The sequence below is a fragment of the Hyperoodon ampullatus genome, assembly GCF_949752795.1.
Source record: "Hyperoodon ampullatus genome assembly, chromosome: 9".
Classification (NCBI taxonomy): Eukaryota; Metazoa; Chordata; class Mammalia; order Artiodactyla; family Ziphiidae; genus Hyperoodon; species Hyperoodon ampullatus.
Window position 1 is genome coordinate 51,935,068 of NC_136922.1, and position 15,177 is coordinate 51,950,244.

The window sequence follows — 15,177 nt, forward strand, 5'->3', positions numbered from 1 at the left end:
ACTGCAAAATACTGGAATCTATCTACATGTCCAAACACAGATCAGGTGGATAAACTATCTTCACACACACAAAAGAGCACTTTGCACCTGTGAAAAATAATGATAAGAAGACATATACATTTAAAAAAAATTTTTAATAAAAAATTTTCCCTTTCATATGATACATATACATGTGAGAAAGGGAAAAAAATTTTATATACACATATGTCATAAGAAATAGAAAAAAATTTAATGATATATCTGCCTATCATCAAAAAAATAAACACAGTGAATATAAAGAAGAAAACACTGAAGTCAGTTACCTGTAAGAGGTGACGTGGGGAATAAAAATGGAAGGAACACAGGAGGGAGTGAAACTTCTGAGTATACCGAATTGGCTACGGGTACCTATTTACAGAAAAATTAGAATGGCTATCCAGATTTACACATGGCTTGCAGAGATCAACACAAATATTTCTGCATATTTATGCCATAATTTGGGGTAACTTTTTATGTCGACTTTCCCTGTTTACTATTATAATTACTACCTTTACAATGAACCAGTCTTGCTTTTTTCCTTGGTTTATTTTTACCACATCATTACAACTGACATAGCTCTCATACCACACACATGTAATGAAAACCGATAATGATGCACAAGGTCAGGAAAAAGCTAAAAGCAGAAGACAAAGAAAAGCAAAAATCACAAAAACATTCTGGGCTGCAACTCAAAAATCATTCACCGGAATAAAGGTACTCTTCTACAAACTTTCATAAACTCAACTTTGCATAAATTTGTGTTTATATTATGCAAATAAATTTAATCTAATTATATCCCAACATATCTTTCTGACAGATAAAAGGAAGGCAGTGTCTTATTTTTCCCAAAGAAAAATTATAACTATACAAATAATTGTGCTATAGCCCACCAATTAACTTTTATAATACTTGCCACAGTTTAACAAACCAGAAAAGTGAAACTTGGAACTACTACCTTCTATTCTCCACCCAACCACTGTCTAGCTACATTATTTGCCTATTTATTCAAGGAAAAGGAGGTTCTTTACTGTGTTACTTCTTGACTATTTGCTAAACTTTAATGGGTTTGGATGAGATTATACACCCAGAAATGTTTATATGAAATTTTTTTCAGAAAACGTTGAAATTATTTACTGAAATTATACCAAGCTTTTTCTCCCCGAACTTACTCAAGTGTAAATAATTCACAAATCTAGCTAGGCCAATGCCCATGTCTAAAAGTCTCCCAAACTTATCTTCAAAAATGTTCATATGTACAAACATAAGGCTATGATGTACTGAGCAAGATGATTCTTACCTAAATTTATATTCTAAAATAGAAACAAATGTATAGATTCATTATACTAAATATACAGAAAGTAAATAGTTCAAGGAAAAAGGCAAGGTGGGATAGATATATAAATATTTTTCTTAATAGATTTAAGCCAAAATGTGTTCATCTCTGTACTTGAAGACTACGCTGACAATAGAGTCATTTCATTTTAAAGTTGGACTCCAGAAACCACTTTCCCCTAATACTGTGCAATCAACTAGAGTCAGTTCTCAAAGCAACAAATGCTTCTGATGCTTTTAACACCTTATCACTAAAATCATTCATAACTAGTGCTCTCTCATTAATTTATAAAAATCACCTCCAAATTTCAAATAGAGGATCTTATTACACAGACATGTGTGAACCATAACTATAACAACACAGATTCAAAGAAACCAACAAAAAAGCAAATAATTGTATAAGTAGTCAAAAAATAAAAGGCAGGCCAAGAAGAGAATCTGAGTTTCTGAATTACAACTTCCACTTAGACATTAATTCTTCTTCACACCAGCAGAGCATAACAGAAAGAGAACTAGACAAGAAATTGGAAGCCCTGCATCCCAGCCAGCACCGATTGTACAACTTACCAGTCACAGGCCCTTAGATAGTAAACCACTCTGGATATCTTGGGTTCACCTTTCATGAAACAGTGTTAGAGATTCCTCGATCTGCTACCTCTTCATTGGTTTAATCCATTCACTTATTACTAGATACCTAACACTGCAACTCAGTTCGAGTCTCAATTAATGGGTGATCCATTTAGTATAAAACCAGGAATACCAAGGCAGAGGAGTGCCATATTGCAATTCCAGTTCAATGTTCTTATCACGTATCAATGATGGCAATGAAAGCCTTGAATTAAGCAATTTAGAAAATATTCACACAGTGAGACACCCCAAAGAACTAAATAGCATGTCTTAAAAATTTTTAAAGAATATATGGGAAATAGAAATTTACTTATCAAACATTTCTCTGTGTTCCAGAGCTATTTTCCACTTCCATTCTAAAGCTAGTAGTACCAATTTATTCAGGAAAGGTTGAGAGGTGAGAAGAAAAGAGGAAAAAGGTGTAGTATTTCAGAACTATCTCAAAAATCATGCAGAAAAGGAGGAATATTTTAAGTAACCTAGGTTTTTTGTTTTTTTGTTTTTTTTGTAACTCACAACCTCCATACAGATAACATACATGTCTAGTAACCAGTGATCACAGGTAACAAATATCCTGGGGGGCAAGATTTAGAGAAGATTCACAAATCCAGATGTTACAATGCAAAAAGCTCAACATAGCATTACAACTAAGCTTCACTATTCAAACATCAAAATTCACTCCTTAATCAAATCTTGATTAACACTTTCACAGAATCCACAGATCTGATTTCCAATCTCATCACTATCAGTTAAGAGTAAAACTTTGTATCTCCCATCTCTACTATAACCATCCCAACCAACCTACCTGGTCAAAATTAAAATCATGAAATTAGCTTATTAAAACCAGCAACATCTCAGCCTTAATTATAAATAATAAATTTAATAAGAATCTAGAGGCCATTTTCACAGAACAGTATAAATCCAGAAATAAATATATGCAGCCTTTTCAAATCTGAAGCACACAATGAAAAAAATGTCACCTTTTGAAAGTTGCTTAGGTGCAAAGTGGTAAATATGGAAAAAAGAGGCCGCTAAATTTAGCCTTTTAGTTCACATTAATTTATTTTTATACCCATCAGAAATCTCTATTACCAATTACCTCCAAAAATTTCAGGAAGATGATTTTTTAATATTAAAACATCAAAATAAAAATTCTTAGGAGTATCCTTAAAGTATTATTATGCTCGTTTCACTTTGATTTATCACTCTAATCACATCCTGACAAACATAAAGGGAGCAGATGTTTTGGCATCCTCACAGAGATTTAAAACTCCTAGTGCTGCCATCCCCACCCCCATCCAAACACACACACACACACACACTCACTCACTCACTCATAGATGGATTTCAAAAAAAATCACAAAGGCTTATCAGCATCTTTAGATGAATGCCATTAGCACAGTGAGCTCACATCACCAGAAGCTGCTGGAAAGGACTACTGTTTAGCTGGGAGGTTTCTGGAAATATGCTGCAGGTCAAAACAGCACTAGGCCCAGGGAGCTAAGAATATCTCTGGGAAGGCTGAACTCTGGGCCTAAATAAGTGGCTGGGCCAAGCAATTACAAGATCTCTCCAACCTCTAATTACTTCTGTAAGGACCAAGCTGTACAAAATATGAATAGCTTAGGTACTTTCTAATCATTGGAAATCAGAGTGGTGCTCAGTACAGTGGACTGGATGGCACATATTTGGGCTTGGGTCCCAACTTTGTGACTTACTTGATCATGACTCCAGCATTTTACTTCATATATCTAATGCCAAGGGATAAAGCAAATAACCTAGAGTCTCTCTGAAGCTTTAAAAACTATGACTCTCCATAGGTAAAATATGCATATGCTGTAGCAAAACTTTCCTTATACTAAACTAGATTCATTCATGATTTAAAAACATGAAGTCCGAGCCACAGCAATCAGAGAAGAAAAAGAAATAAAAGGAAACCAAATCGGAAAACAAGAAGTATAACTGTCAGTTTGCAGATGACATGATACTATACATAAAAAAAATCCTAAAGATGCCACCAGAAAACTACTGGTGCTGATCAATGAATTTGGTAAAGCTGCAGGATACAAAATTAATGCATGAAATCTCTTGCATTCTTACACACTAACAACGAAAGATCAGAAAGAGAAATTAAGGAAACAATTCCATTTATCAGTGCAACAAAAAGAGTAAAATACCTAGGAATAAACCTACCTAAGGAGGCAAAAGATTTGTATGCAGAAAACTGTAAGATAAGGATGAAAGAAATCAAAGATGACACAAAGATGGACAGATAAACCATGTTCTTGGACTGGAAGAATCAATATTGTGAAAATGACTAAAATACCCAAAGCAAGCTACAGATTCAATGCAATCCCTACCAAATTACCAACGGCACTTTTCACATTTTTATGGAAACAAAAAAGACCCTGAATAGCCAAAGCAATCTTGAGAAAGAAAAACAGAACTGGAGGAATCAGGCTCCCTAACTCCAGACTAAATTACAAAGCTACAGTAATCAAGAGAGTATGTATGGTACTGGCACAAAAACAGAAATATAGATCAATGAAACAGGATAGAAAGCCCAGAGATGAACCCACGCACCTACAGTCAACTAACCTAAGACAAAGGAGGCAAGGATATACAATGGAGGAAAGACAGCCTCTTCAATAAGTGGTGCTGGGAAAACTGGACAGCTACATGTAAAAGAATGAAATCAGAACACTTCCTAACACCATACACAAAAATAATCTCAAAATGGATTAGAGACCTAAATGTAAGGCCAGACACTATAAAACTCTTAGAGGAAAACACAGGCAGAACACTCTATGTCATAAATCACAGCAAGATCCTTTTGGACCCACCTCCTAGAGAAATGGAATTAAGAACAAAACAAATGGGACCTAATGAAACTTCAAAGCTTTTGCACAGCAAAGGAAACCATAAACAAGACAAAAAAACAACCCTCAAAATGGGAGAAAATATTTGCAGATGAAGCAACAAAGGATTAATCTCCAAAATATATAAACAGTTCATGCAGCTCAATATTAAAAAAACAAACAACCCAATCCAAAAATGGGCATAAGACCTAAACAGACATTCCTCCAAAGAAGACCAACAGATGGCCAAGAAGCACATGAAAAGCTGCTGAACATCACTAATTATTAGAGAAATGCAAATCAAAACTACAATGAGGTATCACCTCACACCAGTCCAAATGGCCATCATCAAAAAATTTGCAAAGAGCAAATGCTGGAGAGGGTGTGGAGAAAAGGGAACCCTCTTGCACTGTTGGTGGGAATGTAAATTGATACAGCCACTGTGGAGAACAGTATGGAGCCTCCTTAAAAAACTAAAAATAGAACTACCATATGACCCAGCAATCCCACTCCTGGGCATATACCCAGAGAAAACTGTAATTCCGAAAGCTACATGCATCCCATGTTCACTGCAGCACTATTTACAATAGCCAGGACATGGAAGCAACCTAAATGTCCAACAACAGAGGAATGGATAAAGAAGATGTGGTACGTATATACATTGGAATATTACTCAGCCATAAAAAGGAACAAAATTGTGCCATTTGCAGAGACATGGACAGACCTAGAGTCTGTCATACAGAGTGAAGTCAGTCAGAAAAACAAATATTGTATATTAACACATTTATGTGGAATCTAGAAAAATGGTACAGATGAACCTGTTTGCAAAGCAGAAATGGAGACACAGACATAGAGAACAAATGTATGGACACCAAGGGGGGATGTGGGGAGTGGGATGAACTGGGAGATTGGGACTGACATATATACACTACTATGTATAAAATAGATAACTAATGAAAACAGATTGTATAGCACAGGGAACTCTACTCAGTGCTCTGTGGTGACCTTAATGGGAAGGAAATCCAAAAAAGAGGGGATATATGTATCCATATAGCTGATTCACTCTGCTGTACAGCAGAAAGTAACACAACATTGTAAAAAACAAAACAAAACAAAAAACACAACAACACAAATGTCTTGGTGAAAAAAGTCATTCTCATCCCCCAGGCATTTTATCATTAATACTAAATATGTATTTACACATGAAGACATATGTAATATGTATGGTATGAATGATGCCAACTTGGAACTAAGTAACTAGCACCCTCTAAATTGTGAAGTACACAGAAGGGGGCTCCTTTATTACCATCCTCAGTTTTGTCTAATTGCTGCTAAATGGCCTTAATCAAATGGAAAGCTTAATACTATAAAACAAGCAAAGCTTGTGTTATCAGAATATATAATTTATCTTTCAAAGTTTCAAGTAATAAAATGCTGTGAACCCCTATGCTAAGATTATCACCAAAAATGGGCAGTACTTAAATGTAAAAAGACAAATTAAGAATATGGTTTCTTGGCAGGTTCTGAGAATGGCTTTTACCAGTAAATTACTTTGTTTCTGCTGGCAGCTGTGTACCACATCTTAAAAATAGGTTGGCTCTTTAACATTTACCCCCATCCTCCACACACACACACACACACACACACACACACACACACACACACACACACACACACAATCACCCAGCAGTCTAAATTACATTGATAGTTTTAAGGGTTCATAGACTTGGGCATCACACCTAAGCCAGTTTCAAGTGACTAGAAAACCCCTTCACTTCCAGCCAAGAGAGGGAAAGCTGGTTACTCAGATAACATCAGCCCAAAGCATGTTCTCCATAGGCACTCATTAGTTCCAGGGTATGGTAGAAACCACCAAATCATCATACTTGGTTTAATCCAGTTAAACCAAGCCAGACAACCTACTGTTCCTTTCACTTGCCCTATGCTCTTCTTTCATGCCATTGCTCAGGATATTTCCTCTGTATCCCTGTACTCAGCCACATACATCGTGCTTCTTGAAATCCAAAACCAACTCAAAACTTGCAGGCTCCTCTTTTGCCTCCTTAAACCCTTAAAGAACTGTGTTGATCCCATTGACACTACTGTATATGTTGTTTGAACTTTTCTTATTCTACCTCTGATCATAATTAATGTGACCTTACTAGGTTACAAACTGTTTATTACCATATTTACCCTTGCTGAGCTGAACCCATTACTTGACTGATTAACAAAAGCTGGGTAATGACAAGGGAAACTGGTTTATACTAAGTCAGAGCACTAAGAAAGTGTAATCTTGCATCTTCTACCAGCATCCATGAAACAGTAACAGTCTAGCTTGTTAATCTGCAAGTACAATGAAATTTCAGACCCTTCACAGTTCTTGACAATCCAAAAAGTAAACGGCAGGGAAAAAGGAAGAGACAGATGAACTTTCCTTATCTTTTGATCATTAAGTTTTGAATATTTAAAATTACCAAAACTTATTTTTTATTTTATCTTAAATATTTAGAAACCAATATATAACTCTTATATTAAAAAAAGCCAATATGTAACTCATATAAAAAAATTAGCTGGGTGCTACTATATAAGTGGTAAGAAAAAATGTGACATCTGAATTCTTAGGGTATTTTAAAACTGATCTGATAAAGCAATCAAGTAAATAGCATTATTCCTCCAACTGAAAAGGTTTCTCTAGTAAGAAAGGAAAGGTCCACTCACTTATCCAACCAAATCAACCAAATTAACCTCATCAATCAATGAAATGTCCCTGTTTAATTTCCTTCACATCCTAAACATGCTTGAGTGACAAGCTACATAAATTAGTATTGATATGCTACCTTCTGGTATCTGACAATTAAGCTATTAAATATAAAATAATCAGCATTCATGTGCACAGGGAAAAGGATAAAAGCAGACACTACTGATGAGGAGTGTAATTTGAAACACACTTTCTAGAGGGCAATTTTGGAAATATAAACCAAAGCCTTTGGCAATGCAATTTTATTTTTCATCATTTATCCTAAAGAAATAATTAATGATGTGTGCAAAGACTTAGCTTTAAAAATATTTACTACAGTGTTATTTATATTATTTCCAACTTTTGTCATTATGAACATCAAAGAATAAGAAACTGGTTAATTAATCAACAGGATCACTTACAATGAAGTACTGTCAAGCCACTAAAAGGTATGTGCATAGCATATTTACTGAAATGAAAAACTGTTTATAACGTAGCAAGTGGAAAAAAGTTCTAAATCTGTATGTACAGCATAATCCTACTTTAAAAAGCTATTTGCTTATATACACATTAAAAGAACCAGCTCTGCATAAAGAAATATTATTTTTTATTTTCTTCTTTTGCTTATCTGTATTTTCCTACAATCAATGTTTTAGGTGTATAATTTAAAATACATGTATTTTAAGAGTAAACATATTAAATAATGATTGCTGAATTTGAGCGAATACTTATATAATCAGTATTCTAACTCCATAAATACTGTGAGTGATATAAAAACACATAAAGAGACTAGTTGAAGAAGTCAGAAAACAGAAAAAGGATAAGGAGGCAGTTAATTCTACAGAAAACCCAAAACAAGATGGTTACTACAAATGAATATTAAATTTAGCACTGAAATTCCTGGCAGCTTATCATTATAGAGAGTCTGTATACTCTCATACTATTTGATAAGAGAAAATATATTAATTCTTCACAACAGAAAGTGCCCTGAGAATTTAAGAACAGAAATAGCTTTTTGTCTCAAAAGAGGAAATTTCTCTAGGCTCTTATATGAACATCAAAATAAACTATACCTTCAACAGAGATCTTACTAAAAATATTTATTGACCCTCAAACTGCCACTGAATTACAATTTAATATCAAGAAGTATTATTTATAAGAATCAAAAATTTAAAAACTAGAAGAATGGAACATTTGATGAGCCTTTAGTTGGTCTTTCTATGATGTATGCATGTAAAAAAACCTGTAAAAGTACATGGCATGGAGAAAGCGCTCAATGTTGGTTTTCTTTCCCTCTCACTTAATCAAATCTGAAAATTAAGCCAACACCACACAAGTTAGAGACAAAGAGGTCAATCCAGTATACTAAAGAAACATTTACTAAACACCTCCAATGTGCCAAAAGGAGAAAATACCTATTGAAATTATTTCAGAAAGCTTTTTCTAAAAGAAACATTACATTTTCCCCCAAAGTATTATTACATTATCAAGTTCATTTCAAAAACAGAACTCAAAACTCATTAAAAGCATTTCGAAATGAACAGTTGAAAAATGGTTGAGAACACTGCAGCCAGCTTAGCCAGCTCTATTATCATAAAATTAATCAACAGTATCCTAATTAACATCTTGAAATAAGCTCCCAAGGGAAACCCATCAGCCTGTCCAAAAAAAATGTTAAAAAACAACATTTTTTTTAAAACTGATGCATACTTCATAAACTTTCAAAACACCTACAAAATGTTTCTCTACAAGGTCACTAAATAAAGAGCTTCCACTTGGTGTCTTTATATCTCTCCACAAACTGGTGTGAACATGTAGGGTACATCAATGTATTGATAAACTCAATCACAAAAAGGCTTTTTAATCAGATAAAATAACCACTATGCCCCTTTACATTGGCCCTTGCCAGAAATGAGATTTAATTCTCATTTGAAACTTTTGCTTCTAAGGAGTAGTCCTTTATCTGTGCTTCAAGATAATGTACATATTTTTTAAAAGAGCCTAAATTACTGATCTAAAGACTCTTAAGTCGATACATTCAAGAAAAAACAGGAAACTAGACAAAGATAAGCTATAAACGTGCCTTTAATTAAATCACTTAGAAATTACAGTTTAGTAAAGAAAGTACATTCAGTTACAAAATGAATTCAAAGAGTTCAAAGTCAATTAAACTTTTAAACTTAGAGCAGTGGTGACAGAACACAAATGGCAGACACTTCATAATGGGACAGTATGCTGCTGGCCTTAAGAACGCTGAAGTTCTCTGTTTACCAGAGAAAATAAAAAACGGAACACTGATTTTGCCCCAGGTTTCTTTGTAAAGGAATGTCCAAAAAGAAGAAAAAAAAAAGAGTTCAATTTCATTCTAGCCCATTTAGTAACAGACTGACATCTGTGAGTGGTTTAAAACAATACTGTGGGGTTTCCCTGGTGGCGCAGTGGTTAAGAATCCGCCTGCCAGTGCAGGGGACATGGGTTCAAGCCCTGGTCCGGGAAGACCCCACATGCCACGGAGCAACTAAGCCCATGTGCCGCAACTACTGAGCCTACGCTCCAGAGCCCGTGAGCCACAACTACTGAGCCCGTGTGCCACAACTACTGAAGCCCGCATGCCTAGATCCCGTGCTCCGCAACAAGAGAAGCTACCACAATGTCAAGCCCGCACACCGCAATAAAGAGTAGCCCCCGCTCGCTGCAACTAGAGTAAGCCTGCACGCAGCAATGAAGACCCAACACAGCCAAAAATAAATTTATATTTAAAAAAATTTATAAAATAATACTGTGAATAAGAACAAGCAGATGATTATCTCTTTTCATTTCCAATCTCTTTCCATTTAAAGGAAACAAAATGTTCCCCTGTTTACAGAAACACTATCCCTCTATTAACTCTGATCAGTGTACTATTTTATTTATTTCAATTTTTTTTTTTTAGCTTCTGTGATTATTACTCATAACCATTATCACTGTTTTCAAGTGCTCAGCAAACGGACAGAAAGGCTACTATTACCAGACCCTGTGCTGAGCAGAGGGGATCAAAAGTAAGATCCGTTGCCACATTCCATAAGGCAGAGGGCCTGGTCTTTTCAAACATGGGATGCCATGAAAAATATAAAAAGGGGAAGTGATTGTCTAAAATAAAAGACATGGACATATATACACACCAAATGTAAAGCAGACAGCTAGTGGGAAGCAGCCGCATAGCACAGGGAGATCAGCTCAGTGCTTTGTGACCACCTAGAGGGGTGGGATAGGGAGGGTGGGAGGGAGACTTGAGAGGGAGGAGATATGGGAATTTCTGTTTATGTATAGCTGACTCACTTTATTATACAGCAGAAACTAACACAGCGTTGTGAAGCAATTATACTCCAATAAAGATGTTAAAAAAGAATAAAAGAGCTAAACTGATACAAACTACCATATATAAAATAAACAACAAGGTTCTACTGTACAGCACAGGGAACTACATTCAATAGCCTGTGATAAACCACAATGGGAAAAAATACGAAAAAGAACATATATACGTATAACTGAATCACTTCTCTGTGCAGTAGAAATTTTAAATCAACTACACTTCAACACAAAATTTTAAATCACTTATTTCAATTTTTAATGTTATATTTAAACATTTATCTATGATTAAAGACTTCCTTCAAAATATTGCTACTATACAGAGAAAAACAACTGCCCAAATGCCTGGGCTCTTCCTTCTCACTTCCAAAATCTGCGAGTCAACACCCTGCACATATATCCTGAGGGCTCTGTTGTTTCCTTCTTACCTGACACTCGGTTGCCACATATGCTCCTACACCAGTATTTCATCAATAATTATTATCAGTTAATTTTAATTAGGGCAAAAATGATTCCCAATTGCCATATATTGAAAAATTAAGAATTGTACATTCTAATACAAGGCTCCTTCACAAATCACCTCACTTGCCTGAGTTATGCCATTCCAGATCCTTGATATGTGTTCTCACCAGGAAAACATATTTAAGTTTCCTTTCATCAGCTTTGATTGAACTTCTAAGGCTTCCTTCCATTTTTCCTCTATTGAGCTAACCACTTTCATTTATAGAACTCAGTTACTACAAGTCCACATCTTTTCATCAAACTAAATAAATAAATCTGATATGAGATAATCTCTTCCTAATCTTACCTGGTTTAAACAGGTCAAATATAACTCAATATTATAAAACAAATTAAAACTTACTTAGGCTTATAAGAGATATTCACATCCCTGTCTGCCAGTAACAGCACTGACTTAAATACTTCCAAGAGGCCTGAGGTAATTTCTAAACTTCCTTAATTTTTTATCAAGAATAGTGCCAAAGAAAGTGGGCCACCTTAAAATGCATCATATTCTTCATCTCATTATTCAGCTCCTCTAAGTCTGTTCTTTCAACATTAAAGAACCTATCATACCTAATTCTGTTAATAAGTATCAAACAGAATTCATGCTTTACCAGGCTTCCTTTAAACGCAAACAGCACCCCTGTTCTCCAAGAGGTTATCATTCTCTTTTCCTCACACTACATCAATCCATCAGCAAGAAGAATTCGAAAGGAGAACCCAACTCAGTTCACTTCCCACCTGTGGATTATATTACCTACAGACCTATGTTTAAGAATGAAAAAGAAAAATTGGTTACAGATGCTGACAGAAGCAACATTTATACACATGAAAAGACTGATTGAAAGTATGTAAGGAAAATCAGCAAAGATGATTGCTTAAAAGCACCCTAGATGCTATCACAGAAGAGAGTTAAGACCCTGAGACAGAGGGGTAAAAGAAGTTATAAGAGGGTAGAGAGTCCATTTAGAAGCAACCACATTCCACACATCTGTACCATCTCATCAACCTTTACTATTTATGTGACTGAATCTTCCAGTTTCTCTATGAGGAAAAGAATAATATGGGAGAAAAGCTGTTTGCAAACATATCTTCAAATAGTAGGCTCTAAAAGAAATGAAATATAAACTTAGAAACTAAAATAGATATGAACAATAATTAAGTTATGACATACCGTACAGAGATCCTTATATTGCAGCTTTTGGAATTTTGTATCTGTGTTTCCTGCACATAGTTCCACATAACCAAGAACAACTTGAAACACGGTATTATGAATGGCTTGTGTGAAGTGCATATGAAGTTGATCCATTGCTGTCTATGGAAAGAAAAAACATACAACATAATCTCATATTATTAAAATAAATTTCAACAGATTTTAAAAACACAGGAAAAAATCTTTACCAATTTTAGCTACAGCATGAATAACTATTACACACAGAATTGTAAGTGTTGATTATTTGCAAATAACCCTGCAAATAACCAGAACATCATACCACTAAAGACAAATCTGAATTGTGAACACTGCTCTGTTGCTCTGTATTTATCACTGGTACCCATCCTACCTTTTCCCAAACATGTCATGCATAATCACACCTTTGGATGCGATCTGCCATCATTCCTTTACATTGTTCAGGATACTCAACAGTCATCTTCTCAGAGAAGCCTTTCCTGACTATCCTATATAAATCAGTACTTTGCATCACTCTATCCACTTACACTGATTTATTTCTTTAATGTTTGTCTCCCTCACTAGAAGGTAAGATACATGAGGGCCTATATCCAGGTGCCTGGAGCAATGCACATAGTAGGTACCCATAAATATTTAATGAGTGAAAGAATTCATCTAATGGGGGAAACCAGAAGTTATAGTTGTATTTTCAAAGGTCTTTAAACATGTCCCTCGAAATTACCAAATGTCTTCCTTCTAGTATTTTTCCCTAGGTATAGCTTCAGATATAAAAACTAATAAAGTACAATAAATAACCAAACTTCTTTATTCTTATTATAAAATGTAAATAGAGTTTAAGTAGTTTGGTAAAGTCTTCAATTTCCTTCTAAGACAAGAGACCATTTAAGGGAAGAAAACATTTACACCTATCATGTTTGGATGTTCTCTAGAAAAATGTATAATCCTATATTTGCAGAAGATATAATTAATTTTCAAACTGTGCCCTCTACTTCAAATTTTTCAAGGAAGCCCTTGAGCAGTAAGAGTATGTAAAGCCATGCATCATGGGAGCAGTGAGGACATTCTGAGGATAATAGAATCCTTTGAAAAATCTGATAAATGCAACAGACCTGTTTTACAACAAATGTACACAATGCACAAAAGTTTACATACAACTTTGAGGGAGTCATGATGGCCCATCTAGGAACCATGAGGCTCCAAATTTAGAAGTTCTTATTTGGGACCAAGAGTTGAGGTAAAAAAGACTACAATTCTCTCCCACTGAATTATCTCATAATATACTTTTTAAAAAACCTACATAGAATGGTGAAAATATTAAACCTGAGAAACACTTCATAGTTTAAAACAGACTTCTGTAATGTTTTAATCACACTACACACACTCTGAGCCTATGAGATCATGTTACTATTGTTAATACAACATAAAAATTTACTTTGTTAAATGAAACTTTTTAAGCACTCTATATTAATAATAATATTCAAACTTAAGCAATCATGAAGATCAACAGATCCCTGACTAAGAAAAAAGAAAACATCCTTTCAAAACTAACCTGTGTTTTTCCAAGAAGTCGATAAGCTTGTTGAACCTTGGTATAATGGTTAATGTCAAAATTCTTGCAGATTTTGGACAGAGCAACATCCAACTGTTCCTGTATAATTAAAAGAGGCAAGAGGTGGTTAAGGAATTATATTTTCAAGGTAGTAAGAAGAAAATATTAAGACTAATTTCTCACTTTTAACTAATATCTAAACACATTTACTATTACACTGGATTTAATAGTCAAAAACAAATTTAAATAAAAATATAAATAAATTATAATTCTTATTACCAGCTATACTCAAGTTTATTGAGATGTTATTAATATATGAGTTTTTTAAAAAACCATGCCTAGTGTTTCAAGGGACACAAAACAATTATCATAGTCTCTAAAAGAATTTTAGTTTTTAATTTTACTTAACTATGTTTCCTCAAGCATCTGCTAAAATCTTACAATTATATGAACTGAGTTTGTAGGACTACTGAAAAATAAAACAATCCTTCTGTAAATCACTGAAAAGCATTGATAATTTTCAAGAAAACTACATTGACCTTAAAAGTACATACCTCAAGGTACTGCTCTTTTACATCTAAATGTACCAACTTTGTTTATGGGTTTCTATCTCAATGATTTCATTTTAAGATAAATATTATTCTGTACTTATAGAGAAAATTATAAGAATGAAAGAAACTGAGCTTTGAAAGAAAGTCCTCATTAAAATTTTCACGTGATTATTTACTTAAGGGATTTTCAAAGCAGTTCTATTTATGTTTATCAAATAAACTGTCATTCTTACAATTAGGAAATAATTGCATTTATGATCAAAAACTACTTTTACAAAAATCATTTGAAAGTCTAGCCTCAACTTTTCTAAGTACTCTCATCAGGAAAACAACAAAATAAAGTACCAGAAGAAACCAAATAATTCTTATTAAGTTTATAAATGAGCACTCTGCTTTGCAAAGATTCTGAGGAAAGAGATGAACTCTGAATAAATGTAGGAGGAAAAGGCTTTATGCTCACATAAACA

General features: G+C 34.3%; 1 protein-coding gene across 2 annotated transcripts in view; it reads right to left on the reverse strand.

The window, feature by feature from the left end:
• The window catches only part of VPS50 (VPS50 subunit of EARP/GARPII complex), a gene marked incomplete at both ends in the record, with an annotated part of 129,250 nt that overhangs the window by 72,017 nt on the left and 42,056 nt on the right, over positions 1–15,177 (reverse strand). For both annotated transcript variants that reach the window (XM_079711612.1, XM_079711611.1), the window contains 2 exons: positions 12,596–12,736; positions 14,160–14,258. In XM_079711612.1, coding sequence (XP_079567738.1) covers positions 12,596–12,736; positions 14,160–14,258 — 240 coding nt within the window. The remainder of the gene's footprint in view (positions 1–12,595; positions 12,737–14,159; positions 14,259–15,177) is intronic.